The sequence below is a fragment of the Drosophila novamexicana genome, unplaced genomic scaffold (genome assembly GCF_003285875.2).
Source record: "Drosophila novamexicana strain 15010-1031.04,08,12 unplaced genomic scaffold, DnovRS2.1 tig00001270-arrow-arrow-pilon, whole genome shotgun sequence".
Classification (NCBI taxonomy): domain Eukaryota; kingdom Metazoa; phylum Arthropoda; class Insecta; order Diptera; family Drosophilidae; genus Drosophila; species Drosophila novamexicana.
Window position 1 is genome coordinate 1294648 of NW_020824847.1, and position 27966 is coordinate 1322613.

Consider the following 27966-nt stretch of genomic DNA (forward strand, 5'->3'; position numbering starts at 1 on the left):
ATTGTAGTAGAAATGTTGTGTGAACTACATAAAACACAATTTTAGTTTTTTTTTGTAAACAAAAAAATAGGCCCTATTTAAGTCGAAAGAATTGTTTGCAATTTAAACATATTTCAATTGTTAACAGAGAAATTTATGTGGATGCTATCCAATAATATATAAATTTTGATTTACAATTGAAATATATGTGTATATATATATATTTATTTAGACATATATATATACGATGTATATATAACAAAGGAGCGTTTCATCAATAATCGCTTACAATTGACCGTAACGCCCTAAATCGATATACAATTTGTATATTAGCAATCGAAATAGAAAAATTGATTAATATTAATAATAAAAAAAAAAAAAACAACGTTATATCTATATAAAATATATGACGCTGCATAACGTAAGCTTCACTTGCTGGGGTGGGAGGGGGGCTGTTAAGAATTGTAAGTATCTAAGGCTTAACTCAAGTGCATATTACTAGGTCTCGTTACTCGCTGCCCATTACTCGCGGCTCTTTACTCGCTACTCTTTACTCGTTGCCCATTGCTAGCAACTTAACACGCTACTCTTTAATCGTTACTCGTTGCTCGTTACTAGCAACTTTATTCGCTACTTTTTACTCGTTACTAGCAACTGTACCCCTTGCTCGTTCCTCGCTACTCGTTACTAGCAACTTTACTCGCTACTTGCTTCTCGCTGTTCGCTACTTTTCATATTGGAACTCTTGCGAGTCAGACTCGTCGCCAGCAGCCAGCACCTTAATGACAGCGCCTTCTGTCTTATCCTCATCCTTTTCGTCATGCGACTGACTCTCATCTTCTGACTCCTTCATGGATTCGATGGTTATTTGCGTATCCTCGGCACAATCATCGGCATTTGTGGCATCCACCTCAGCTGCTGCTGTTTTCTCTGGCTTATCCACCGCATCCGAGTCATCGGCATCTGCATCTGCATCTGCATCTGCATCTCCATCGGCATCCGCATCTCTATCCGCATCTACATCTGCATCTCCATCCGCGTCGGCATCAGCATCAGCATCTGCATCGGCATCTGCATCATCTTCATCGTCATTTTGTTTTTTCTCCTCGTCGGCCTTGGTCTCATCTTCTTGTTCACTGTCCACATCCATGGGCTCCACATCGGACTCAACTAATTGCTTAGATTTCTCGCGTTTCTCTTTCGCTTCATCCAAACTCTGCTCTGGCTTATCCTTGTCCATTGCCGGAGCAGCAGCTGATGGTGTACGTTTTGTGTTAGTCGCTTTGCCCGCTTCGGATTTGGCTGACTTTGGTGATTTAGCGGCGGATGCCTGGCTGAAGCTGCGCTCCTCAATGTTCCGATTGATGTCCAGAGCAATATACTCGAGTCGCAGCTGCACGCTCTTCTGGAACACCTCACTGTTGGCGCTGGACACAAGATTGCTGCGCACCTCCTCGATGCAGCCCTCGAGCACCTTGTTCACCTCGCCCGCCTCCCAATCGCTATCCAGATTCTGGGTAACAATCAGCAGCGTGGTCAAATTCTTGAGCAGCGTGACCATCCGTTCACTTTTCACAACGCCCTTGTTCATCTCGTCGACGGTTTGGCTGGCCTTGGCGCGACATTCCTCGCGCAACAGCGTCGGAGATATCATGGCCTGGACATTGGGATTGCGGGTGAGGCTGCTGGACAGCTCCTGCACCTTGGTCAGCTCGTACATGAGATCGCCATTGAGCCGTTCGATAAATATAATGTTGGAGGCATAGCGACGCTGGAAATCATCGCGGAATTGACGGCGACTATGGTCGGCGACCTCCTCCTGGCCCATCAGCTCGCCCATGGCCAGCTCGGCGGTGTCGTTCATTTTGCTCAGCCGCTGTATCTTTTCCTCCTTCAGCGCAATATAGTTCTGCAGCAAGACCAAATGCTCGAGCAGCTTCATAGGATAGCCATGATGTCGCACCAGCTGCATTCTCATCGGACTCTCACCGATGGCATCCTGTCCCAGCAGCGGATCACTCTTGTTCAATTTCATGCTGAGCGCATTCCGTGCCGCCGCATTGTTGTTGGCCAGATGCTTTTGCGGCGTCGTCGTCGCCGGATTGTTGCTGTTCTGGTTGCTGCCGGCGGCGACAAGTGGATGACGTTTGCCCTGAAAGCTGCTCGCCAGGTTCGTGGTGAAGCCCAAATTGGTGGTGTAGCCCATGTTGTTGGTCTGATAGATGCTCATCAAGTTGGGCCGAAAGTCTTTGGTGAAGCTGTGCAGCGGCAGCATCTCGTGAAAGTTCTCGGACACAATCTCATAGTCCGGTATCGACTGTGTGCCCAGGCCGGGTCGCTCGAACGTGACACGATACATGGCATTCAGTGAATCATAGGCGGCCACTGTGCCCGCAAAGATGCCGTCCTGCGGCGCACGCAAACGTGCCGTCACCTTGGTGCCCAATGGCAGCGGCATCGGTATCTTTTCGGGCATATCTGCCAGTAGCAGCGTGTCCTTGAGCTCGCCGGGCTTGCGGCACTGCAGCGTGCGCATCAGCTGACGCTTCCGCTCCAGCTCGCGCCGCTCCTCATGAAAGAAGGCGGCCGAACAGCGTCGCGGTCGACCCATGCGTCGCCTGATGTTCACCCATTCGTGGCGATTCAATTTCCGTGTGCCGAGACGCGGCGCCAGCTCATTAACATGATTCATGAAATCGTATTTGCAATCGAAGAGCGGCTTGTCGATGTACGAGTAGAACCATTCGGCAATGGCCCATTTGTGCGCCTTTGGCAGCTTGAGCAGATTGCGCAGGCGCAGCCCAATCGATTGGCCCAAACGTTTGTTGGCCAGCGCCTGGGCCTCCGCTTTGCGTACGGCTTCCTCGGCAGCGGCAGCGGCCGCAGCAGCTGCGGCGCCCTTCGTGCCACTCGTGGCGCCACGACCAGGTCGCAGATGACCCGCCAGCTGCGGAAGCTGCTGCTGCGTATGCTGCTGCTGATGCTGCTGCTGTTGTGCCTTGCTGGCGGATGTTGGTGTCGTCGGCAGCTTGGCCGGCGTCTTCTTTTGCTTGCCCGCGGATGTGGGCGTGTCCGAGGCGGCCGCATCTGCAGCTGAGTTGGATGTGGAGGCGCCATTGTTGCTATCATTGGAGCGCATATAGCGTGAGACGACGCCCTTGCGTTTCTTTAGCACCTTGGAGGGCGTGGTCAGCAGCTTGCTGGGACTGTCGCCGGAGCCGCGCGCCGAACCCTTTTTGGGCGCCAGACTGACGCGCAACGGCTTATCATCATTGATGATGTTCTCGTCGTAGAAGAGCGGATTGGGCCTGCGTATGCGGGCGGGCATGCCGCGTGCGTTCAGCGTTAGGATGGGCGCCTTTTGGGTCTTCGGTTTTGGCGGCGGAGCGCTGCCCACGCGCTGCAGCCCGAGCGTGGCCAGGCTGAAGGCAGGCGGCTCCACTTGCTCATCGGGATCGCTTGCCTCATTGCTGTCCGGCTCCGGTTCCGGCTCTGGCTCCTCCTCCTCTTCCTCATCATCCTCCTCGGCGTCATCCACGTCCTCAGTGTCCAGATCATGGTCGACGGGCTCGGCATCCTCATCTTCGATATCCTCGTCCAGTCCGTGCTCGTGCTTTTGCTCAGTTTCGCTCGTTTTCACGGCTTTGCTTTGGTTTAACGGCTGCGTTGCCTTGTTGTTTCCCGCTTCCATCATCTCATCCTCGTCGTTGGAGACGCGCGCGATCTTGCGCAACGCGGCGGCTGCCTTCCGGGGCCTACCCCGTTGGCCGGTGCTTCTGGTCTCCGTTTCGGGCATTTTCGCCAGCTGTAAAATTTTAAAAGCCCTTGATTAGCCATTCCTTATAAATTGAAACCTATTCAACAGCCAGTCGAACTGATCCGACCAGGAGCTACCCTGTGTCCAGCTGTCCTTACAAACATGCTACCTTCCCCCTAGAAGATACTCACACACACACACACACACACACACACACACACACACAAGCTCAACTGTGTTTCCTCTTCCCTTAGCAAACCGTCAAGGAAAACGCGTTCTTGTTTAGCTTCGGAGCTTGTTTTCCGATCTTTACAAAATTTTCGCACTTAAAACTGTGATTTACAAAAATTTGCTTATACGGAAGCATACAGCTCTGCCTCTTTATGGGCTTCTTCTACTCTGCTTTTAATATATGTATCCTATCTGGAATGAGTTTAGCTTCGATAAAACTGAATAATTGGGCAAAGATTTGTATACCTTCATCTATATTATGATAAAACACTTTTGATCACATATTAAGCAGAAAAGATAAGGTCTGATGAGTTAAACAATGCCCTATGAGATAGAGAGAGAAAGAGAGAGAGAGAGAGAGAGAGAGAGAAAGGCAGAGTAGAGGGAGAGAGCGATATAAATATGAAATATTTTGTTCTTTTCTTAAAAAACAAAAGCATTTTTGACTAAAAACTATATCTCTGACAGATCGTAGCTATATGTATATATAAGATCTGACTTGTAAAAAAGTGTTTAAAATGCAGCTAAGCCTAGTTTTATAAACAAGACATGGATATAGAAAGAGACAATAGTTGATGGAAGACATAACCCAGCTTGAAATACCAGATAAATAATAGTTATAATCTTTGTTAAAATATTTAAAAATAAATTCCTTGAACTTTCCTTAAGCAAAAAACACTTCACAAATTGTCGCAATTTCTACATTCAAACATTTGGGATATTCCCTTAAGAACTAATTAAAATTTAATAACAAACACAACGCAATTAATTTATGTTTCGTTTGACTTTATTTCTTGCATGTCTATATATATATATATATATATTTTATTAATTTTTTATGTTTATTTTTTCGTTCATTTTTTCATTTTGCGTAATACTTTGATTGAAGGACCTCGAATATACACATACATACACATATTCGTAATTCAAATTAAGCACAAATACAATTTATTTCATTTTTCATTTGTCATAATCTGTCGTATATATTTATATATATCTTTGTGTAGTAGTGTGTGTGTGTGTGTGTGTTTAGCCTATACAAAACATACAGATATAAATACAGATAAGGGACTAACACAATTGCGTGCGTGTGTGTGTGTAATATTGCTAAGCTTTTTTTTTTGCATTTAATTGTTCTCTTAAATTGAATTCAAGTTTAACTTTAGAGTTTGCTAATTGCAAAATGAATAACAAACAAATAGATATATATATATATTAAGCCGAAAAAGTAGTAACTTTTTTAAATTTTTAACTTAATTTATATAAAAACAAAAAGTGTGTTTATTTTTTTTAATTGTTCTTAACTATTTTTATGTTTTTTTTTCTTTCTTTCTTTATAAAGTAGCAACTTTGCGCAATACATGTATTTTGTTGTTGTTTTTTAATAGTTGTAGATAGATAATAACAATACATTAGGTTTAACAAATATCAATATCAATAATAATATTAATTATAATAATCATAATAGTAATAATTACAATAGTAAGTAGTAATAACAGCATTCATTCTTTGTTTGTATTGGTTGGAGTTTCTTTTTTTTTTTTTTTTTTTTTGCTTTAGTTTTCAATTCCATTTTGTTTAAACAAATGTAGTTGTGTTTTTGTTAAGTTGCTTTCGGTCGCATTTTGTAGTATTTTTTTTTTTTGCTTTTAATAATTTATAGTTTTTTTTTTGTGTTTCTTTTATATGTATATATTTTTCTTTAACAAAACAAATAGCATTTAGCTTCTCTTAGAACTACAGAATACACGCATTACATAAATATTAAACAGCGAAGTTCTCAACTGCCGAAAACCAAAACGATTTGCGCATATAAAATAATATATTTAAAAAAAAAAAATATGGTAAAAGATAAAAAGAAAATTAACTTAAAACAAAAAAAAAAGTAATTTCGAAGGGAGTACCCTCAATAATATGCATTGGGCAAATTGTTTTGGTTATCGAAAGTCTGTTTCGGGCGCTGTTTGAATTAGTTTTTCTTCTATTTTGTTTTTGTTTTTTGGTTTCTTAAACAATGCCAGGAAAAAACGTTTTAAAATCGCACAAAATACAATTAAAATACATATGTATACAAATACAAATATTTATATATATTATACATAATAAATAACAGTTGGTTTTATTTTCTCATATTGGGTTTGCCTGTTTTTTTATTGACTTTTTATTGTTTACTATTTATTTGTTGTCTATTTATTGTTTTAGTTGATGATCGTGTCGCTCGCTTTTGAAGCCCGCGTTGTTGATTGCCTAAATAGTATGCAGCTCGGCTGCTCAGTATGTGGCCTAACGACGTTGACTCCGCTCTATTCTTGGGACTATCGATGGGCGTTTATCGATAAATCAATAACGATGAATGTTGATCGACGAATTGATAGCAATAAAATGTTGATCGATAGAACGATAACGATGAATGTTGATCGACGAATGGATACCAATAAATGTTGATCGATAGATCGATAACAATCAATGTTAATCGATAAATCCACAAAATTACATGTTGATCGATGAATTGATAACAATAAACGTTGATCGATAATACCTAATGTTGCTCGATAAATCGATAATCCTTAATATGTCGATCGATAAATCGATAACGATAGATGTATGCAAGTGAATATTATCGATAAATCGCTATCGATAGTCGTTGAAATGAAACTCGTTGTTAATCGTTCGCTTGAAATTTTAAACATTGAATCGCGTCTCAGAGCCATCCGCCAGCATAAGCGTCACGGTGCGATTGTTAATCCAGACCAGCTTGGCCAGTCGCATCGGATTCAGCCGCGACACATCCGGTATGGGCGCCGTTGAGTAGCCCTTGGTGCAGCGCGTCTGCGACTGGCCCAGACCGAACATGCCGGTGCTCGTCTGCCAGAAGGACAAACGATTCTCGGTACACGAATAAGATACCAAATATTTGCCATCGGGCGAGAAGGCCAACGAGGTGATCGGATGCGTATGGGCGGGTATCATTTGGCATTTATTCTGCCTCAGCTCGTAGATGGCCAAATTGCCGCTATTGGCGCCGACGGCAATGCGTCGTGTTTGGGCGCAATGCGAGATTTGGTTGAATTTACAGATGGCCGGGCACAGCTCGGCCAGGCCGCGACTCTTCAGCTCATTGCTGTCGACGCAGTGCAACGCAATATCCATGACCTCGACCAGCAGTCCAGCAATCTCCGATTGCATTTTATCAATTAGCATCTCCACGCATTGCAATATCTCGCTCTTGGCCTTGTACAGCACAGACTGGGTCAACGGCGTATTGATCGATTGGGCATTCTGCTGCATCGTATTGTAGCGTGCCACCTCCCGGGCCATGGTCGTGATGAAGGCCGCCGGCCGTGCCGTAGCGATTAGCCGGAGTGCGTGACGCGCCGTGCGACAGGCATCCGCTTGCGGTGTCAATGGCAATTTGTAATTTAAGTTGGGCACCTCCTTGCCCTCGCACGAGATCTCCAGCAGGCCGAGCAGCACCTTGGACACGTCCAGATAGGGCTCCCAGACGGTAAAGCCGCGGCCCAACAGATCGATGGCCGCACGACGCAGCGGCGTATACTGCGGCAGCTTGGGCGATGGCGGCGCGTACAGCAGATGGGCCAGCGCCATGGAGGTGAGACGGGCCAGATTGTTGGCAATGCCGAAGCCCTCGACCACGGAGGATTTGCGACGCTCGTTGGCATGGCCCAGACTGATGCTGCCCCGATGATTCGGCGACTCCTGCGATATATCCTGACCGAATTCGGCGCCAATGACGCCCAGCAGTATGACGGCGGTGGTCTGTTTGCGCTTCAGCTCCGACAGACTGGACGGCTTGCGTATGATCTCCTCCTCCTCCTCCTCATAGTCCTCATCCTGCTGATCGCCGGAGCCGCCAATGCCAACGCCTGCGCCGCCAGCAATCACCTGGCCGCCCGACAATGAGCTGCCGCCGTTGCCCACCAGAGAGTTGGGACCGCCAGCACCACCAGAACCACCGCCAGCACCACCGGAGCCACCTCCGCCAGAGCCGCCACCCGCCTGACTATTCGCCATCTGCTGGGCGCCGACAATGGGCTCGGTGTGCGTATAGAGTGGCAAATACTGTGCCCAGCTCTCGACGAGCTGTTTGCGTCCCTTCTTGCCCATGCGGGTGAGTTCGCCGAGCAGTATCTGTTGCGCTGCTTCGCGTATCTCGATGCAATGATGCTGCCAGCGCTTGACCATCATTTCGACCTGTGGACGCTTGAATTTCTTGGGCTCGAGCGCCTCGATTTTGTCGGGCAAGAGGAAGCAATGGTGTGTGGACAGCAGGCTCCAGCCCTGCTTGATCTGTGAGGTGTGATGGGCGAGCAGCTCCTCGCGCTCCTCCTCGCTGTTCAGCGTGGAGTCGGCACGCTGGGCCAAACGCTGCAGCTTCTTGTGCTTCTCGCTGTCTGGCAGAAATGAGGCGGCGCTCATGGACATCAGCGTATTGGACATGGCGACCAGTGCCAGTATGTGATTCGATGTCAATGTGGTGCTTAGTTCCCAGTGCAGACGGGATGTAAAAATGGCCGTCAAGTGCTCCAGACGCTGCAGTTCCTCGGGCAGCGGACGCTTCTTGGAGCTGGAGGGTTGCTGGAGCAGTCCCGGCGGTATGGCATAGTTATTCTGCCAGGTGGGCAGCAGCAGGGACATGTAGCCCGCCTTGGAGAGCACACCGTACGAGATGGGCACAATGGGACGCAGCAGACCCAGCTGGGATTCGCATACCTTATCCAGATGCGGATCGAGGCCCCAGGAGTGCAGCAGCGAGAGCAGAAGCTGTGCCACTTCCATGACATGCGTCACCTCCATTTTGGATGCAATCTTACTCCTTAGATCTTGCGGCTGCTCCTCGTGCGATTCAACGGCCTTCTGCAGGCTCTCCACCTTGGCCTGCACCTTCTTCTCGACAATTTCCGTCTTCTCTTTGAACTTCTGCACCAGTCCGTGCTTGTCCTTGTCCTTGAGTATCTTCTCCACATCGACGGCCTTGTTCTTGACCTTGCTGAAGAAGTCACCGATCTTTTTGCTCGCATCAATGTGCATCGATTTGCCATCCTTGGGATGCTGCAGATGCACACCGAGCGCCTCCAAGGCGGCGGGCGACATCTGTGCATATTCCTCGCTGTGCAGCTCGAATATCAGGCCCTCGATATCGAAGAAGAGTATGTGACTCTCGGCATCCTTGGGATTGGTACGCAAACCCTGTATGACCAGCGGATTGCTGCGATGCTTCATCAATAAATCAATGTTGCCCTGATTGTGGCCCTGCAGCTGCTGCAGCTGATGGATGCCGCGCTGTGTGGCATGCCGTATGGCGTTCATGTTGCGCGACTTGAGTCCCCTAAAGAAATGCACCGCCGGATTGGCCATGCCCATCTCACTGGCCGAATTGGCAGCACCGCTGCCCGAATTGCCGCCACCGGTGCCGCCCTCGTCCAGAGCCTGCTCATCGCAGGCAGAGAGCACCTCCTCGGCGAGCATGCCATGGAGCACACGATCCAAGTGACCCGTTTCCATTTGCCAAACATAGACACTGCCATCAGAGCAGCCGACAATGAGAAAATCATCGAGTGGACGCCATTTGATGGTCACAACCGGAAACAGATGGCGACTCGCTAGCGTAACGCATTTGCGCTCCTGCAAACTAACCAGGGTGACCGAATGATCGGAGGCCACCGAGCAAATGCATTTAAGTATACGCGGACTACAGCTCTCCGGCGGCACGAGCAGCTGTGTTATCTCACCGGCATGCACACAGAACCGATGCAACAGACTGCCGCTGTACAAATCCCATAAGCACACGGCGAAATCAATGCCGCCGGAGAGCAGATGGGATTTCTCGTAGCGCGGATGCACCATGGACGGGCACAGCAAGCAATTGACGCGTCCGCGATGCCCATACAGTATCTGATGCGAGGGCCAATCACTGAAGTTCTGCTTAATCCCGACGAGCAGCTGCATCATAACCGTCTGTGTTGCCGGCACAATCACAATGCTGCCATCTTCGCGTCCGATGACCAAACGGCTCTGCTGTGGCAAATAAATGCTGGATGTCAGCTTCACCGGCGACTCCGTGATGCGCGACAGCTGGTCGAGTATGCCCACCGGCGGTGGATCCATAATCGACCAGGCCTCCACCAGCGAAGTGCAGACATGCGGCTTCTGTATGCGAGGCGGCATTTGCTTGGCCTGCAATATGCTAATGTTATCCAATGGCACCTCCGGCACATTCCATACCGATATATAGCCCTCGGAGTCGCCGCGCAACAGAAAATGTGTCTGCTGGCCCATCAACAGCTTCATGGCCGGCGGGCACGAGAGCACCTTGTCGCCGGCATGCTGCAGCACATAGTACAGATAGGGTGCATCGCGTACGACGCTCTTGGAATGGAACTCCTTGTTATCGGGTATACAATTTGCGGGTAACTTATACAAATATCCCTTGCCCTCATCCGTCCAGAGCATAACACGATCCGAGGTGATAAAATCGCCGCCCTGCCAACGTTCCCGAGCCGGGGCTATTACCGAGCAGAGCACGGTAAAGTCGCCGGCATCGTAGATCTGCCAGTATTTGGTGCAAACCAGGAGCACAGTGCGCTGATTCTGTGCACAACAGTTCATGGTGATGGCATTCAGGCAACGTATCTCCTTCGACTCGTTCTCGTAGATGGGCTCCGCGTGCTTGTTCTCGTTGCCCGTCAATGTCCAGACTTTGACGGTGCCGGTGGTCGTGATGGCCAGCACGACATCATCTTTGCGGCGCATCGGACGCAGCACATGTATGGCAGATATCCAATCGGGCTTCACCTTGGAGCTGAGCACATAGATCACCTCCAGGCTAAACGGATCCATGACCATAATCTCGGCATAATAGCCAATGCAGAAGAGACGCACATCCTCGCTGTTTGCGGTATGATAGCTTTGGATTTGTGTATGCACCTGGGGCAGCTTGACAGCCTCGGTGCACTTGCCATCGATCAGATCCCAGGTGCACATCTCACCGTTCTCCGATGAACTGACTAGAAAATTATTCTCCGGCAGCAGCGAGGCGCGCACCAGGCACAGCACTGGCGCCGAGTGGCCAACGAGCAGGCAGCGTGGTGACATCTTTAATGTGGCTGGCTCCACTTGCCACAGGCAGATCTGTCCATCGTAGCAGCCGGTGACCAGTGTGCATTGATCGTCCGACAGAAAGACGCTCGATATGCAGTGCGTGGGCGCTGTCGGACCCCATAGCACCACAGGCACAACCAGATTCGTACTCACCATGGTTTTATGGTACAAACACGAGACCAAACCACGACACCAACTCCGTCTCCAACTCCTCCTCCTCTTATGCTGACTATGTTCGCTTTATGCTGTGCGTGTGTATCTGTGGGCAAATATCGTTTTCGCCTTGTTCTTGTTGTTGTTGTTCTCTGTAAGAATTTATTAGTAAACATTGGACCACAACGTTGCTTGGCGGGGCTACACACTCGAGTGTGTGTGTGTGTGTGCGTGTGTAAACATACAGTGAAAAATTCTGATAGTGCACCAAATCGATTTTCATTTGACCTACGTATTTCGTTTAAGCTCATCTTGAAAGTGATTTGGAATTGAAGAAAGTTCTGACAAGGTTTCAATGGAAGCCGAGTGTAAGCTTTCTTCTTTAGGCTCTTCGGCGTTTCGTTTTGCATTGTTTCTGAATTGGAAAACTACAATTTCTCTGGGGCAAAGAGAAGAATCGAGTGGAATGTTAGCTGATAATGCGATACCTGATAACAATTTAAGTTGTTTTAACTGAAGCTTATCTCGAGAACAAAAATAACAATAACATAGACAAGTTTATGCTGCCAGTAGAATCTTTACGGATGCGAAACAAAGAGAAAATAGACACACAAAAAAAAAAATATCATAGCGAATATGGCATGAATATTACATAACAATTTTCATGACCAGCTAAGCTGGCAGCAGAATGTTTACGGATGCGACACAAAAAGGAAGATATTAATAAGCTGCGCTGCCAGCGAAATGTTTACGGATGCGGCACAAAGAAGACGGAACAATAAACGGCATATGGAAAGTGAGTCATGTGGCCGCCCTTTAAGCTGGAATTGAAATAACACATTTTTTACACACACTCATTTCAGCCAAAGTGACTATAAAATAGTAAAAGCATTCAAATTAAGCCGTTTGTTTTATATGAAACAATTTAACTGTAGACGCAGCAACATATGTTTTAGTTTAAGCGAGAGTGCACCATAAAGATACATTACTGTAAAGACTTAGGAGAGATTGCAAAGTCAGCGTATTGAATATCAAAAGATAAACACGGCACGCACACACCCACACAGACACACATACAGGCACGCAAACAAACAAAATTGTGTTATACAATTGAGGCGCTGGAGACAACCTTGCGGGTAAAAAAAAAAATACCTCCCTCGCAACGCCACCCACCCTGGGCAAACAATATGTGACCAGGATGAAGAAAATAAAGAAAAAGTAAGAAAAACAACTGCGTTTCGAGTTAATTTCTAGACAATAAAGACAATATATACACATATGTATGTGCACAAGACAACAGAGTAGCGCAAGTAAATGGCAAGTGTGGCCGGACAAACAAATGGATGGATGGACAGCCTAGCCAGACTGTCACATATATACATATGTATGTACGTCACCAGCAGCAGCAGCAGCAGACGCGCGCGCAGGCAATTAGCTGCAGTAACTGAGACAATATGGCAACTACATATGCTAACTGGACACCACAGATGGAGCAGAGCCGCTCATCAAATTCTATAACATGCTAAATTAATTGGAGATGACGACGCGTGCGTTGTGCATTTTGGGCTTGAAAAATGATTAAAATGGGCTGCCCAATTGGGTTGCAAACACACACACACACACACAAGCACACAGAAGTGTAGACCCGCCAATAAATAGTAATTGTAGATAACTTAGCATTTAGCTAACATTTTGCTGTTGTTGTTGTTGTTGCTGCTGCTGTTTCCGTATTGGTTGGCGCGTGATGGCCTCCTCTCCCACTCCACTCGTTTCGCTTGGGTGTTTTTGTTGCTTTGTGTTATTTTTTATTTTTTTTGTTTGCAGGGCCTGCTATTGATCCTGATCCGAGTACTGCTGCTGCATTTTTGGCGTTGCGAATAACTGTTGGCTACCACGCAGCGCAGTTATGGAATGTCGTCGTCGTCGTCGTCAACTCACGATTCTAATTTGAATACACTCTGTCGATTGTTATATTTTTTATATTTTTTTTACTGCTGGGCCCCGTGTGTGGCTGTCGCTATCCGTTCAATTACAACACACACACACATATATATATATATATATATATATATACACTGTTGTTGTTGCTCTTTATGTTATTGCTATCGCGATTAGCGATTTTTCTCATATGTATTTATACTATTTTGCCCATTGGGGGTTTTCGCAGCTATATTATAACACTTTCATACAAATTGTTGTTGTACTGTTTCGACTCAAGGCATATACATAGATATCCGTTCACTTTAACTATCACTTGGTTTTCACTTTGTATATTCTATATGTTTTTTTCTATTTTTTTTTTATTTTTTTTATTTATTTTCTATTTTTTTATTTTGGTGCACACGAAAATCTGCTGAGCACAGGAAAAAGCAATGAAGATATCGACCGTAGGCTAAAAATTGTCGATAAATTGCTAGAGTTGTCACAACGCCCAACGACACGATACATTCATGCAATTTTTAATTGGGTGACAACTCTGCACAACAATTTTGATATTTTGCTTAAATGTCATTGTTTTTTAGCGTTTTTTATTGTTTCAACGCACATTTCGAACCGATGAAATGCTTAAAATACATTTAATGCAAGTTTTGCGTACTCTTGCGACCTTGACTGAACTTTTTACACATGCTTGAAACGTAATGTCGTTACCTATTGTCCAACGGACAACGCAGTCAACAATGTACATGCGCTTGTCAAACAAGAATTAATTCATTTTGAGCATACTTATCATATATTTCGAATAGCATAAGTGTTTGCTGCAATTTGCTAGTCTAGATTACTTAAAACACATTTTGAAATATGGAAGCACATATGTAAATAAACAAACACACGCTTGTCAACATGAAGGTAGCTGTTGCTGTTGCTTTCTTTTGTATTATTAACGATTTAATCACAATGGAATTGTAAACGATAAACAGAACTGTGTACTTACCGTCTAAAAATGTTTTGTTTTGTTTGTTTTTAACTTTTGCTGCACGTTCTTTTAAATTTACGACAAAATGCTCTTGACACACACTCTTTTGAATGGCGGCTAGAAAAGAAAACCAGCGATGAGTGTTATGCTGTAGGGTTGCTTAACGTATATACATCGATTAATCGAAAATTTTAAATCTTTGATAGCCCAGATTTGTCAATATCTTTTCAACAGATTGATATTGTAGGCCATAAATTTAACCATAAATAAATCATTAACATAAAAAACGGGCAATAACAATATTGAAATTTTTAACCAGAAATGAAATAATATTGTATATTTGGTTTCTGTAAACAACACCTGTGTCGCAAACTTTTTTTATAGAATCCTTTTGGGTAAACGACATGTTATATTGCGAACTGTACGAATATTAAATATGATATTTGTGATTTGCTACGCTCCGTACGTAAAAAGCTTTTTAATTTAGCAATTCTGTTTGTCCTCGACTCCAATTAGCATACTGTAACCACTTATCGAACTTATTCGAGTCTGGTAGCACCACAGTGAGGAGCGGCTCTGTTAAGTGGGGAGCAGCTCTGTTAAGTGAAAATAAATAACAAATGCGGCGGCTGTTACAAAATAGCAATGGACAATTATTTGTCACCCAAATTGTGTCCAGGCATGCAAGCAGCAGTGGCGCTACCACCCACGTCCACAAGCCACAAAAGGAGCCGCGAAAACAACAGCAACAGCAGCCTAAGGCCACAACAACACAAACAACAGAAGCGGTCAGCAGAGAAGATAAATTTGGTGCCAAATATTGCATGGGCCTGGTGGAGTAAGTAAAGCCACATGGCGCATTGCCTGCAACACTACTTAATGTTTCTACATAAAATCGGCACAGAAAATTCGATTATGAGAACTATTTGACTACTCTGCTACTGCCAAAGGAGCTGCGTCCCGCGGCATTTGCACTTCGCGCCTTCAATGTGGAGGTCTCCCGCGCCGTGGGCGCCCAGGTAAGTGTACAGAATATGACGCACATTACACACAGTATATAAACGTAATTGAGTGCTTGCAGCTGAGCGAGCCACAAATAGCTAAATTGCGGCTTAAGTTTTGGTACGATTCCATAGACAAGTGCTTCGAGCCCAAGACGAGTAATTCCTATGTCAAGGATCAGCCCGTGCTGCGCGAACTGCGACGCACGGTGGGCACAACCAAGCTGAACAAGCTATATTTACGCCGGCTGGTTACCGCACGCGAGCGTGCGCCCAATCAAGCATTCGAGACGATACGCGAGCTGGAGGACTATGCCGATCAGACGTGCTCATCTCTGCTGCATCTGCTAGTGCAGCTGAGCGGCATACAGGATATACAAGTGGATCATGCTGCCTCGCATTTGGGCAAGGCACAGGGCATTTCGATGCTGTTGCGTGCCATACCGCATGCCGGACGCCAGCAAGCGGTTTGTGTGCCGCTCGAGGTGCTGGTGCGGCATGGCGTCAGTCAAGAGCGTATCCTGCGCAGCCAGCGTGATGACAAGGGCGTCGAGGAGTGCATCTTCGAGGTGGCGAGTGCGGCCAATGCACATTTAAAACTGACGCGGCAGCTGTTGCCGCAAATGCCGCGGCTTGTGCGCAAGATATTTCTGCCAGCCGTGCCCACAGAGGGCTACTTGGAGCGCTTGCGCCGGGCGCGCTTTCAGTAAGTGAGAACAAAAAAACAATTTAAATATCAATTTAAACGTTTTCACTCTGCATAATTTCAGGCTTACGCATCCCAGTTGCATTAAGCGGGACACTATGTTGCCGGCGCGTCTCTTCTGGAAAACGCTGTTCAACAAATACTGAAATTGAAATTATCATTAGTGTACGGACTGTTGAAATTTGTTAATTATTAAAATCAATTACCTAAAAAGAATTCATTGAATCTGTTACCAGAGGATCGATAACAGAATCGATGCCCAACACTGGCGCACAGTGTGTATCGATGCTTTGTAGTTGCTGCTGTTTCTTGAAAGTAGCGCGTTGTGGATTTTTTTTTTTAGTTTTTAGTGTTAGAGCAAAGAATCAAAATAAAACATATGAAATGTGTCGCAAATTTTAAATGAATGTTTCTTACAAATTAATATTAATGTACCCATTGTGTGTTATTGCAATTATTTGCAAACGGAGCCGTGCGCCAGGCGCACTTCGAATTCCAAGCACCGTTCTAAGTCTAAATGAACCAAGCAACAAAAATAATTAAATTTTGTATTCATATCAACATTTTATGGTAAGTTCAAATTAATACAAATTAGAATTTGTTTTTGTTCAGGCCCAACTATTATTGAATACACGCCATTTTTTTTTTCCAGTACATGCAAATGCAATAAGAATTTTTTTTTGCCGCTCTCTATGTTTCGTTGCTTCTACAAAATTAACGGATATTTATTGTGCCCTCTCTCGCCCTCTCTTTCTACCACTCACTGCAAACTCAGCTCAGAGCTGGTCGGGCAGAAGCAAAGCGACAAGGATAGACAAACGCAATAAAGAAATACGGTTACTTCTATACAGTGGCGGCCAATTCCAATAAGAACAGAGTAGCCGAAAAAAAACAACAACAAAAAAATCATATAACAACTTAGCGTAAAGAAAGTGAATAAGTAATAAACGGGCATAAATTAAATGAAACAAGCTCAAAAGTCGTACATAAACATAATATAAAATATACAAAAAATACATAAAAAATAAAAAACAAAAAATAAAAAAAAAATTAAAATAAAAAAATTAACATAAAAAGTTTTAAAAAAAAAATTTAATTAATTAATATAGTTTTACTTTAAACGTAAGCGACATCATCTGCTTTGAGCCATTTTTTATACACAAACTCAAAGCGCGGCCCAACAAATAATAATACTACAAATCCGAATGCTTCCTATGTACACGAGCCGAGCAGAAATGAAGATCTTTGCCACAAATGTTGCTGTTGTCGGCGCAGCGGAGACGGCGGCTGCTGCTGCTGCTGCAACAACGACAGCAACAACAACAACGCAACAGCAACAACAACAACAACGCGAATATCGTTGTAGCGCCCAGGTCAAGTTCAACAAATACAACAACAAGGCCAACAACGTGGTGCGGCAAACCAAATACAACAACAGCAGCAGCAGCAGCAGCAACAACAGCAACAGCAGCAACGCGGACAATAAACATGTCAAGCGCCAGCAACAGCAGCAGCAGCAGCAACAACAACAACAGCCACAACAACAACAACAACAGGTGCACTACAACAACAATATGCACAACTTTACGCGCAAGAAATATTTTGGCAGCAACAGCTACAATTGCAACCAACAGCAGCAGCAGCAGCAACAACAAGCGACAGCAGCAGCAGCAGCAACAAAGCTGTCTAACAACAACAACAACAACGTGATGAAAAATCAAAATATTATTGAAGAAATCAGCTGCAAGCACAGCAACGACAGCAACAACAACAGCAGCAGCAACAGCAGCAACGACAGCAGCAACGACAGCAACAACAACAGCAACAACAATGCTGTCACAAAGCAGCAACAAAAAGCTAACAACAACAACAACACCAAGAAACGCAACTCGCTGTCATCTTCGGCGGAATCGAGCAGCTCGTCGGCGTTTTATCACAGCTGCTCCGAGTCATCAACAACGCCGACAGCCAACAACAACAGCAACAACAGCAGCAACAATGATGACCGCCAACAGCAGCAACAACAGAGCACATCAACAACATTGGCAACAGCAGCAGCATCAACAGCAGCAGCAGCAGCAACAACAAAGCAACAACCAACAGCAAACGCATTGGCACAACAACAACAACAGCAACAACAAACGGACAACAGCAACAAGACGCAGAGGTCGAGACAACAACCGTTGTGCTTCTGGAAGACGAGTTATCCACAGCAGCCCACAATGCAGCAGAAGGAAGTGAGCTAACTGTTAAAACAAAGTCCTTAATCTAATGCATAAGGGTACAAATTCCAGGCTAAAATGGTTCCATTCATGCTAGCAAAGTCTTGTTTAAGTTGAAGTTTGGTTAACTTATAGAATTGGAAAATTGTGAGAATTCTAGAATCATGTTAGAATTACAGAAGCTAACTTGAACAGAAGTCCAAATAATACTCGAGTTTTGTTTAGAAAATATTAATTTAAACTGTTCTCAATTCTTAAGCATAGTATATTCAAGTTAATATAAAAAACTCCATTGCAATTAAGAAACTCGAGCAATATTTGGCAGATGCCTTTAAAACCTTTAAACCGAACTGGTTCGAACCCTGAACTAGAAATCTTTAATCTTAAATCAAAGCGAATCGTACTTGCTTAAAAAAGAACGTCTTGTCTCGAACCCAGAGCAAACCTTGACCCCCAAAACTTTAGATTTGGAAGCGTCCAGTTTTGGGTTGAGCTCAAATGTAGCCCGCATTTTCTCTATGAAAATATTTACAGCGTTCAATATTTTCAGTGAAGCGGGCAGTTGTATTTAAAAGAAAATTGATAACTTTCATTAAAATGAAGACCCAGTCAAGGCAAAGTTTGGGTTCGAACCGTTAAACGATTTTTCCCATAATCTTCCATTCAAAAAGTTACCATGGCTTGCACTAAAAGTATTGCCATCAAAAGAACTAATCAAAGCTTAATTTATCAAAACTGAAAGTTACATTTTTTTCTTTAATATTGTTCCCTTTCGCGATTTGCCCTGGAATTACCCATATTATATATACTTGCAGATTCTAAGGAAATCGAAATTAACTAAGTCCGAGCTTAAAGACACTTTGATAGGTTTAACTAGCCGAAAGCTTATAGCATTAAGCAATAATCAATTGTATTTTCGATACTTAATGATACTCGTAAAGAAATTACCCGGCGTTGCATGGCTCAAATTAATAATGTTGAAAATATAAGTGTAAATGTTTGAATTCAACGCCAACTTGAGGCGAAAACAAAGCTATTCCAAATACACGAGAGCTAGAGCCCTAAACTTACTCTTAATGAAATTACCCGGCATTGCACGGATCAACTTAATAATGATCAAAAAGCAAGTTTAATCGAAATCGTTTTGTGTATTTAACGCCAAGTTCTGCTTAAATTCAAGGGCAGCTCGATCCCTTAACCTACACTAATAGAAATTACCCGGCATTGCACGGCATACAATATCTGCAAGCATATTCAGCTCTTTGGAATACCAAAGTTAGTTAACTTTTTGATTGCTTTACTATTAACATTCACTTAAGTATTTCACACGCTTGCTACAGCAGCAGCTGGAGGCGGCGCTGGCCACGCAAAAGGAAACGGAGCTGGCTCTGGCAGCAACAGCAGCAGCAGCCGCACCAACATCATCGGGAGCCGGAGGAGCAACAGGAGATCAGCAGCAGCCGCATTATTATCAATATTATTATTCGCAGCCGAAGCAGCTGACAATTGCCTCGTTTCTGCAAAAGGAGCTGCTGCCCGATGCGGACAAGGCCAACCAGCAACAGCAGCAACAGCAGCAGCAGCAACAGCAGCAACAACAGCAACACAAGCAACAGCAGCAATCGGGCGCTTATCAGCAGCGTTATCGCAACGGCAACTACAGCTACAACAACAACAACAACAACAACAACAACAACCACCACAACAACAACAACTATCAACAACAGCAGCATACGCACACACATCATGCACAGCAGCAACATCACAACAATCACATGCACAACACGCACTTTCGCCGCAACAAGAAGCTGCACTACATCAACAGCAACAACGGCAACAGCAGCAGCAGCAGCAGCTGCACGCCAGCAACAGCTGCACAGAATTCAATTGAAATTGTGCCCGTCAGCAATTATAATGGCGCACATCGGCGCATGCAAAATGTTGCTGTCGCTGGCGGTGTTGCTGCTCAAATCAATCATGTTGCCGGCAAGAGCGGCTACTATCAGCTGCAACAGCAGCAGCAACATTATCATCAGCTTATGTCTGGCAGTGGCACGCCCACAAGCGCCGAGCATCAGAATTTCTATAATCTAACCTATGTGAATGTGGACGTAGATGTGCAGCCGTCGGCAGCAGCAGCAGCAGCAGTGACAGCAGCAGCAACTGTTGCAGCAAAGTCCATGCCAGCAGCAACAACAGCTGCAAAGACAGCAGCAGCAACTGTTGCAGCTGCAGCCAATCGCAACATGTTTTTGCAGCCGCCGCCAGCGCTGCAATTGGCCATGTTGGCGCCAGGCATATTATCGCCTGCGGCACTGACGCCGGAGGCGGTGGCTACCACGCCCACAAACATGATAAGCTGCGCGCAATTGGACGAGGCAATAACAGCGGCAGCAGCCAGCAGCACGGCCAACAGCAACAGCAGCAACAGCAACAACAAGAACGTGGAACTCTCCGGCCTGATGACTGTGCCCAGTCCCAGCTTCGCAGCGCTGCCTTTCATGCTGCACCAACAACAACAACAACAACAACAACAACAACAACAACAACAACAACAACAACAACAACAACAGCAGCAACAGCAACAGCAACAGTTGTTCCCAAACAAAGCACAGCAGCAACTCTTCTTTAGCTTTGGCGATGGCTATAACAATGCCGCCGCCGCCGCCGCCTGGTCACATGCCAATTCGCCATGCTATCCGGCGGCCGCTTTTGGTCCAAGTCCGAGCAGCATTTCCAGCGGATCCGGGCACAGTCGCATTCCCTCGCATCGCGCCGTCTCGCCCGCCTCGTCCACGTGCTCGCTGGCAAGCGAGTCGCAATGGAGCAGTCGCAGTCGGTGGGTGTTGCACAATATATTATATAAGCTTTAGTATACCCGGCATACCCTGTAGTTGTATTGTTAAACATGCCCAGTTAGAATACCCTATGCATATATAAGTTCTTGATCCCAAAGACAATTTAAGTCTCGTTTGTCGCATCTTTCTTACAGTTCATATAAAATAATAGAGTATATACCCTGTATACTCTGTCTGCATCGATAATTATCGATGCTTAGCCCAAGTTTTTTGAGCCTATATCACGGCGTTTTGAAGCCAATGATTGTAAATTGAAAACTAAGATTCTCGTATACCCTATACAAAATAAATTAAGTCGGGAGTGCCCGACTGGGAGATACCCTAAACCCAGACTAGGAGATAGCCTTTCCTCATTCCGGAGCTATGCGAGAGTCTACATACTAAATTCTAGATCTGTAACACTCTTAAGCTCCGAGAACAGAATATCGATAAAAATCGTTATCGATTTCATGGTAACAAGATAAGTGATCGATGATTTGCAAGAAACTTGAACTGCATTCCAAATTTTAAGATTCGAACACTTACAATTCTCGAGATCGAGGAGTTTATAAATCCGGAGGACAGACATGGTTGTTAATGCTGATCAGGACTATGTATAAAGATATACTTAATGGGCGCGACGAGAGATCTCCCAACAAAAATATTACACATTTGGTTACTTGATAATTGCCTCTAATATTTATCCCACGCAGATTGACGTCGTCGGAGCTGTTGTCCGTGTCGCCGACGCCGCCAGCCACGGGCACGGGCACTGGCACCGTCGCGAGCAACGTGCCCGCGCCGAGTCAACAGCTGTCGCCACATCTGGGAGGATCGCCGCATGTGGCCGGCATGGCAAATGGCTTGCATGCATTGTTACCGTTTGGTATACCGCCGCCGCCGGCACCAGCAGCGCCGCCGCCGCCGCCACCGCCGCCGATAGCGGGCACACACAATCTGCCCGTGGGCGGGGCATATCCGCATTATTGTGGGCCCAATTGCGGTTGCGGCGGCAGCGCATCCTGGCCGGCATCCTGGTATGAGCTGATCTTGCCGCCGGATCGCTATCTGGACCATGCACGCAACGTGGAGCTGACCATACAGCCGGAGCAGCTGATCTGCCATTGCAAATACGACAATCTGTCGCTGGACATATGGAAACGGTTTCGTGGCGCGCAGCAGACGCATGCCAAGTTCAAGCTGAAGATGCGTCTGTGGCGCTATCTGTTCATCGGCATAAATGTGAGTGTGGCGTAAACAAATGCTGTGCTCAAACGCTTAACATATTTATACTTATAGCAGCTGATGTTCTCGCGCTATCGCATCTGTTTGGTCGGCTCGACCATTACCGGCTTTGGCACGGACTCCTCGGACATCGATATGTGCCTGTTGCCGGAGCAGCAAACGCATCAGCAACAGCAGCAGCAGCAGCATCATTATCACAACGAGCTGCGCGCCGAGGCACTCATGATACTCAATCTGTTCAATGCTGTCCTCAAGGAAATGGGCAAGTGCCACACAAGTTAGCGCATGACTAGTCCAGCTTAAGCCTACGATTAATCTCTGCTTAACGCGCTTTAAAGCTCACTTAATACTGAAAAGCTATTTAAATCTAATTAGTATTTGTAACTTACTCTTAAAGCTCATGACATGCTAGAAAAGATCTTGTAGTTCTTGTTAAACATTTCCTTTAAAAGCTAGTCCAAGAAGCTTTTACTCTAAAGCTCACTAAATGCTAAAAAGCTCTTCGATTCTATATAAGAATTTGTAAATTACTCTTAAAGCTCATGGCATGCTAGAAAAGCTCTTGTAGCTCTTGTTAAACATTTCTTCTGAAAGCACATTGAAAGCTTGTCCAAGAAGCTTTTACTTAAAGCTCTTTGATTTTAAATAACTCTTTGTAAATTACTCTTAAAGCTCATGAAATGCTAGAAAAGCTCTTGTAGTTCTTGTTAAACATTTCGTTTGTAATATACCCAATTTGTCAAGCTTGAAAGCACATTGAAAGCTAGTCCAAAAAGCTTTACTACATTAGATTGCTTTGTTATTGTGTCACATTCTCAACTGCTGTAGCTTTTAAGCACATGAATAGCACAAAAGCTTTTTGCTAAAGCTTTACATTTAATCGTATGTTTAGCTGATTTCAAGCAACAATTATCAAATGCTTATTAATGACCCCATCTTATTGCAGAAGCTTTTCAGGATTTCAATTTAATTGAGGCACGTGTCCCGATCCTGCGCTTCAAGGATCGCATCAACGGCATCGAAGTCGATCTCAACTATAACAATTGTGTCGGCATCAAAAACACATATTTGCTGCAATTGTACGCGCAATGTAAGTACTCAAAAAAGATTTTACAAATAATTCCACAGAGAAGTAAGTTCTACTATAAATCTGATATGTCAGAGATAACTCCATAGCTGAGAAGTCAAGAGTCATTTACTAATTGAAACAGCATCTGCAACCCAATAAACTGTGTGTATATTTTTGATCAGCATCAACTTAGCGGTTCCTTTGTTTAAGCAAGCAGATCTCAGAGACTATAAAAGCTAGAGATTCCCATTTTTGTGTATAGATTTTCATGCAGGTAATCGTGATAACTAACTTCAAGTATCGATCAATATGTAATTATCTGTTTAAAAAAATGTATTTATCGATAACTCAGCCTATCTTAAAATATCGATTAATACGTAATTTGTCAATTTTTTCAAAATAGATGAGTTATCGAAAAGTAAGCCAGACTTGCGCCCACCTTTTTTTTGTCATATCTAGAGATAACAATTTATTGCTCACCAAATCCGGCATATAGCACTTGAAGATTGAGAAAACATTTCTGATAAATCGCCCGTATTTCAACAATCGATTTTTATCGATTACATTCAGAGATTTTGTATTTTACGAAACCAAATCATCTAGTATTATCTAGTTCAAGTTAATTTGTTCGATAAGTCACTTGATTTTTATAAATCGATAAATATCGATTATTAACTTCAGCTTTTTGAGCATATTCTGAGTTAACAATTTATTTGACACCAAAATGCGCATTTAGTTTTTCGTAACACAATCGAGATCATGATAATTTTTGTACAAAATCGATAAGTATCGATTAGTGTTTGTTATCTATCGATAAATACAGGGTATCTTTTAACCGTAAAATTGTTGTGTGTTCACCTCCATTTTTGCAGTGGACTGGCGCACCCGGCCGCTTGTGGTCATCGTGAAGCTGTGGGCGCAATATCACGATATAAACGATGCCAAGCGGATGACCGTGTCGAGCTACTCGCTGGTGCTGATGGTGCTGCATTATTTGCAGTATGGCTGTGTGCCGCACGTGCTGCCCTGCCTACAGGCGCTGTATCCCGATAAGTTCAATTTGGGGCAACAGGAATGCCTCGATCTCGATCTGATAGAGCCCATCGAGCCGTACCAGACGCACAACACACAGACCCTGGGCGAGCATCTGTTGGGCTTCTTCAAGTACTACAGCAACTTTGAGTGAGTGTGAGGAATGAAGAGAGAAGAAGAAGATCAAGAGAAATATGTATTTGTATATAATGCTTACAGCTATCGGAACAATGCCATATCGATACGGACCGGCGGCATTTTGCCGGTCAGCGCCTGCCGTCTGGCCAAGAGTCCCAAGAACGACATGCACCAATGGAAGGAGCTGAATATTGAAGGTGAGCTGTTCGCTAATCTATATCGATTTGACAATTCAATTTGATGTCGATCACTGCTTCAATTTGCCAGAACCCTTCGATCTGTCCAATACGGCGCGCTCCGTCTACGACTTTGCGACCTTCGAGCGTGTCAAGGCAATATTTGTAACGACGGCGCGTCGACTGGAGCACACACTGGACTTGGCCTCCATCTTTACGCCCATCCATTATACCCAACGGCCAATGCCCATGCACCATCAGCCCCTGCTGCATCTCCACCCGCATCCCGCCCACAACAATCATCCATCAGCCCATCAGCATCTGCTGCACGCCCGCAACTCCGCCACGACGGCGCCATCCAAGCTGGTCACAGCGGGCAGCTATGCGGCGCCGCCTGCCTCGCATCTGGTTTAGGCATTGCGACGCATCCAAAGTGTGCGGCATCTCTGGACGATTTGCCTGCTTGTCAGTTCGCCAGGCATTTCATACAACCCACAGGTCAGTTGTAGCTGCAAACTAGGTACGAATCTCAGGTTTAGTTTCAGCTAGAGAAAGGTTTAGCTATGTTTTGTATAGAACCCAAACAGTCAGAGCTGTATATTATAATCTAATCTGTTAGTGCACACTAGAACAATTCATTGCAGACGTGCTCAACACTGTTCAGAAAAACTCAACCAACTGACAAATGGGCACTTGTAGATCACTTCCGATTTAAAGCTTATATTCAAAGATTTACATGCAAAATTTATTCAAAATTCAAACACGCATTTCACGGATTTTAACAAATTCACTCGCAACATCGGAAAATGAGCGGAAAACGCAAATGTCAGCTGATCAGTGTCTGACTTTGAAAGTTCTTGTTTTAAACCCAATATATTCTTATTGCCCATTTTCAAAAGGATTCAGGACATAAAAACGTAGAGCAGAAAATCTAGCTACATATATGGAAAATGGGGGACTTAAAGTTCTATGGCTTAGTCTGAAGATCCTAGCTAAGGTACTTTCCAACAGTTTATGTAGAGTATCAAGAATTCTCAATTGATGTCATATTATGTAAAATACATAGCAGAAATCAGAGATCATAGATCGTGCAAGGGTTTAAAATGCCAAAAAAAAAAATAACTCGAAAGAAACTTTCTGGCTTAAGGATAATTATATAGATAATTAGATAAATTCAAGCTATTTATGCTCAGAGCTAAGGCTAGGCCGATTCGGTTCAAGACTGTTTATATAAAAACGATGTTATCTATCACTGGCAAGTCCAGGAAGATATAACTGTGATATGAATAGAGACTCTGTCGATGTAAAAACTTATCTAGAATAATATTATTAATGCTTGTATCCACGACGTGCGCAGTTAATTGTATAATATGTAATTATTGATATTAGATTAGAAATGCCATAAGTTTTTTTTTTCTGAACCCATTAAAAATGGGTATAAGGGTATATTGTATTTGTGCAAAATCCAAATGTATGTAACAGGCAGAAGGAAGCATCTCCGACCCCATAAAGTATATATATTCTTGATCAGCATCAATAGCCGAATCGATCTAGCCATGTCCGTCTGTCTGTCCGTTCGTCCGTCCGTATGTATGAACGCAAGGATCTCAGGACCTTTAAGAGCTAGAGACTTGAAATTAGATGTAGATGCTCCTAGCTCCCGCGCAGATCGAGTTTGTTTCCGATAATCGATAACTTACTCCGTTTTCAAGCAATCGATAAAAATCGATATCGATATCCTGTTTTTAGGGCAATTTTGGTAAATAATAAGAGCTACCAAACTTGATATATAGCTTCTAAAATAGAATATATATATGCAGTTGATGTTGGAAGAAGAGGGACCAGGGTATCCCCTAGTCGGAAGCTCCCGACTAGAACCTCTTACTTGTTTTTTTTTGAGCAAATTCGAATGTCATTTAAAAATATATTAACAAATAGCTGTGCACTCAAAATATTGCAAAGATCTCTGAGAGAGTTTAATACAAATTCAAGCAATCCATCCAAATATAATATAATATATAATATGCATCTCTTACAGACCTCACACGCAAATGCAAACATGTTCATCAAAAAAAAAAAAACAAAAAACAACTCATCAAAATTAAATAATAATGAAAAAATAATGATTGTAAAACCTTTTTGGCTACAAGTTTTCCCAGTGCATTTTGTAAATTCAAATTCAATCACACCGAGTTTGGATACCCTTTCAACTACACACACACACACACACACACTTATATATATATATAATTCCTGTCCAATGTTCGCTATTTAAATTATATCAAATCGTAGCCCATGTCAATGTTATTGTTAAGTTTCCTCTTCTATTTCCTTTCCTTTTATCCGATCGCAATTATTGTAAGCATGCCAAAAAGTGCATGCATTTCCCGCTTTGGCTAAGACAGTTGGAAAATCGAATTCTGAAAATGTGAAAAATGTGTTAATAAGAGTTGGAAAAGCCCAACCATCATATACAGTGTACAACACATCCAATGTCGCATAATATTAATTCACACAACAAATAAATAGAAAATGCAAACTTTCGTTTAAAAAATTGTTCAACAAATTAAATGAAATTCTTTATGCCGAACTCATTCAGAACTTGTTTATTTTCTTTTTCAATTTTGGTTGGAAATAATCACAATTTTTACGTATGTGCGGAAATATCCATTTTCTTTCTGGGGTTCTTTTTTTTCATATTTTATTTAGTTTTTTTTTCTTCTTTTTTTTTATTGTACTTGAGTCTGTGTTAACAAATTAGCTGGCAGGGTTGAGGGGGAGGGGGGAGGGGGCTGAGCTTTACAAAAATGTTCCAATGTTTTTCTTTTTGTTTAAGGTAAATCCAAGACTATTGAAATATATAAATATGTCGAAATTCATAAATGAAATCCATATTCAAGCCGTGTCAAATATGTTTTCAACTGCTCGCCACCAGAGGGCGGTAATTTTTTAATAAACATATACACACACACATAACTATATATTTGTATATATTTAGGTATTTAAAAAATCTTGAATTGTTTCAATTAAACAATATTTAAAATGAGTTCGAATAATGTTTTCCGACAACAAAAAGAAAAGAATCTCCAAACACTTGCAATTATTAAAATATTGTGTTCCGGCCGCCGCTAGAGGGCGCCACAATGCAATTTCAAATGTTTGGAAATATTTGTGGGGCATATATATATATATATATGTATATAATTTTTTTTTTTGCACTTTCGAAAACAGAAACAAATGGCACTCGCATACAATTAACAAAAACGTTCCTTGGAAAAATACAACAGTGGCAAAATGTTGGTTTAGTTAAGTGGAAAAATTCCAAAACTCGAAATAAGCCAGACAAAAACACAAAAAAAAAAAAAATAAAAAAAATTCCATTCTGAA

The 27966-nt window shown here is 43.7% G+C and overlaps 4 protein-coding genes across 4 annotated transcripts; 2 read left to right on the forward strand and 2 right to left on the reverse strand.

Annotated features, from left to right (window-relative positions):
- Positions 1-27: 27 nt before the first annotated feature.
- LOC115766827 lies at positions 28-14257 on the reverse strand. Its single transcript, XM_030710862.1, has 3 exons — positions 14172-14257; positions 1019-3784; positions 28-967 (listed from the first exon to the last, which is right to left on the reverse strand). Exons 2-3 carry the CDS (start codon positions 3773-3775, stop codon positions 704-706), a joined length of 3021 nt encoding a protein of 1006 aa, XP_030566722.1. The 5' UTR covers positions 3776-3784; positions 14172-14257; the 3' UTR covers positions 28-703.
- Positions 5526-13763, reverse strand: LOC115766907 (WD repeat-containing protein 7). Its single transcript, XM_030710985.1, has 2 exons — positions 12929-13763; positions 5526-11391 (listed from the first exon to the last, which is right to left on the reverse strand). The coding sequence occupies exon 2, from the start codon at positions 11240-11242 to the stop codon at positions 6650-6652; it is 4593 nt and encodes a 1530-aa protein (XP_030566845.1). The 5' UTR covers positions 11243-11391; positions 12929-13763; the 3' UTR covers positions 5526-6649.
- A 240-nt stretch (positions 14258-14497) lies between the features above and the next one.
- On the forward strand, positions 14498-16196 carry LOC115766839 (NADH dehydrogenase (ubiquinone) complex I, assembly factor 6 homolog). Its single transcript, XM_030710882.1, has 5 exons — positions 14498-14574; positions 14670-14991; positions 15058-15172; positions 15235-15860; positions 15925-16196. The coding sequence occupies exons 2-5, from the start codon at positions 14774-14776 to the stop codon at positions 16004-16006; spliced, it is 1041 nt and encodes a 346-aa protein (XP_030566742.1). The 5' UTR covers positions 14498-14574; positions 14670-14773; the 3' UTR covers positions 16007-16196.
- Positions 16197-17074: 878 nt separating this feature from the next.
- On the forward strand, positions 17075-26026 carry LOC115766828 (poly(A) RNA polymerase gld-2 homolog B). Its single transcript, XM_030710864.1, has 12 exons — positions 17075-17689; positions 19552-19658; positions 19989-20193; positions 20341-20483; positions 20715-20921; positions 21633-21794; positions 21936-22161; positions 22219-22426; positions 23111-23254; positions 24106-24415; positions 24485-24600; positions 24671-26026. Exons 1-12 carry the CDS (start codon positions 17075-17077, stop codon positions 24991-24993), a joined length of 2766 nt encoding a protein of 921 aa, XP_030566724.1. The 3' UTR covers positions 24994-26026.
- The last annotated feature ends 1940 nt before the right edge of the window (positions 26027-27966 follow it).

Coding starts and splice junctions, on each gene's coding strand:
- LOC115766827 (XM_030710862.1), bottom strand. CDS start 3,775: ATGCCCGAAACGGAGACCAGAAGCACCGGCCAACGGGGTAGGCCCCGG. Junction 968..1,018: donor ATGCTGATGCTGATGCCGAC/GCGGATGGAGAT, acceptor GATGCCGATGGA/GATGCAGATGCAGATGCAGA.
- LOC115766907 (XM_030710985.1), bottom strand. CDS start 11,242: ATGGTGAGTACGAATCTGGTTGTGCCTGTGGTGCTATGGGGTCCGACA.
- LOC115766839 (XM_030710882.1), top strand. CDS start 14,774: ATGCGGCGGCTGTTACAAAATAGCAATGGACAATTATTTGTCACCCAA. Junction 14,992..15,057: donor TATTGCATGGGCCTGGTGGA/GTAAGTAAAGCC, acceptor AAATCGGCACAG/AAAATTCGATTATGAGAACT. Junction 15,173..15,234: donor CCCGCGCCGTGGGCGCCCAG/GTAAGTGTACAG, acceptor GAGTGCTTGCAG/CTGAGCGAGCCACAAATAGC.
- LOC115766828 (XM_030710864.1), top strand. CDS start 17,075: ATGTACACGAGCCGAGCAGAAATGAAGATCTTTGCCACAAATGTTGCT. Junction 17,690..19,551: donor GCAACAACAACAGCAACAAC/AATGCTGTCACA, acceptor CAGCCGCATTAT/TATCAATATTATTATTCGCA. Junction 19,659..19,988: donor CAGCAACAGCAGCAACAGCA/GCAGCAGCAACA, acceptor TGTGCCCGTCAG/CAATTATAATGGCGCACATC.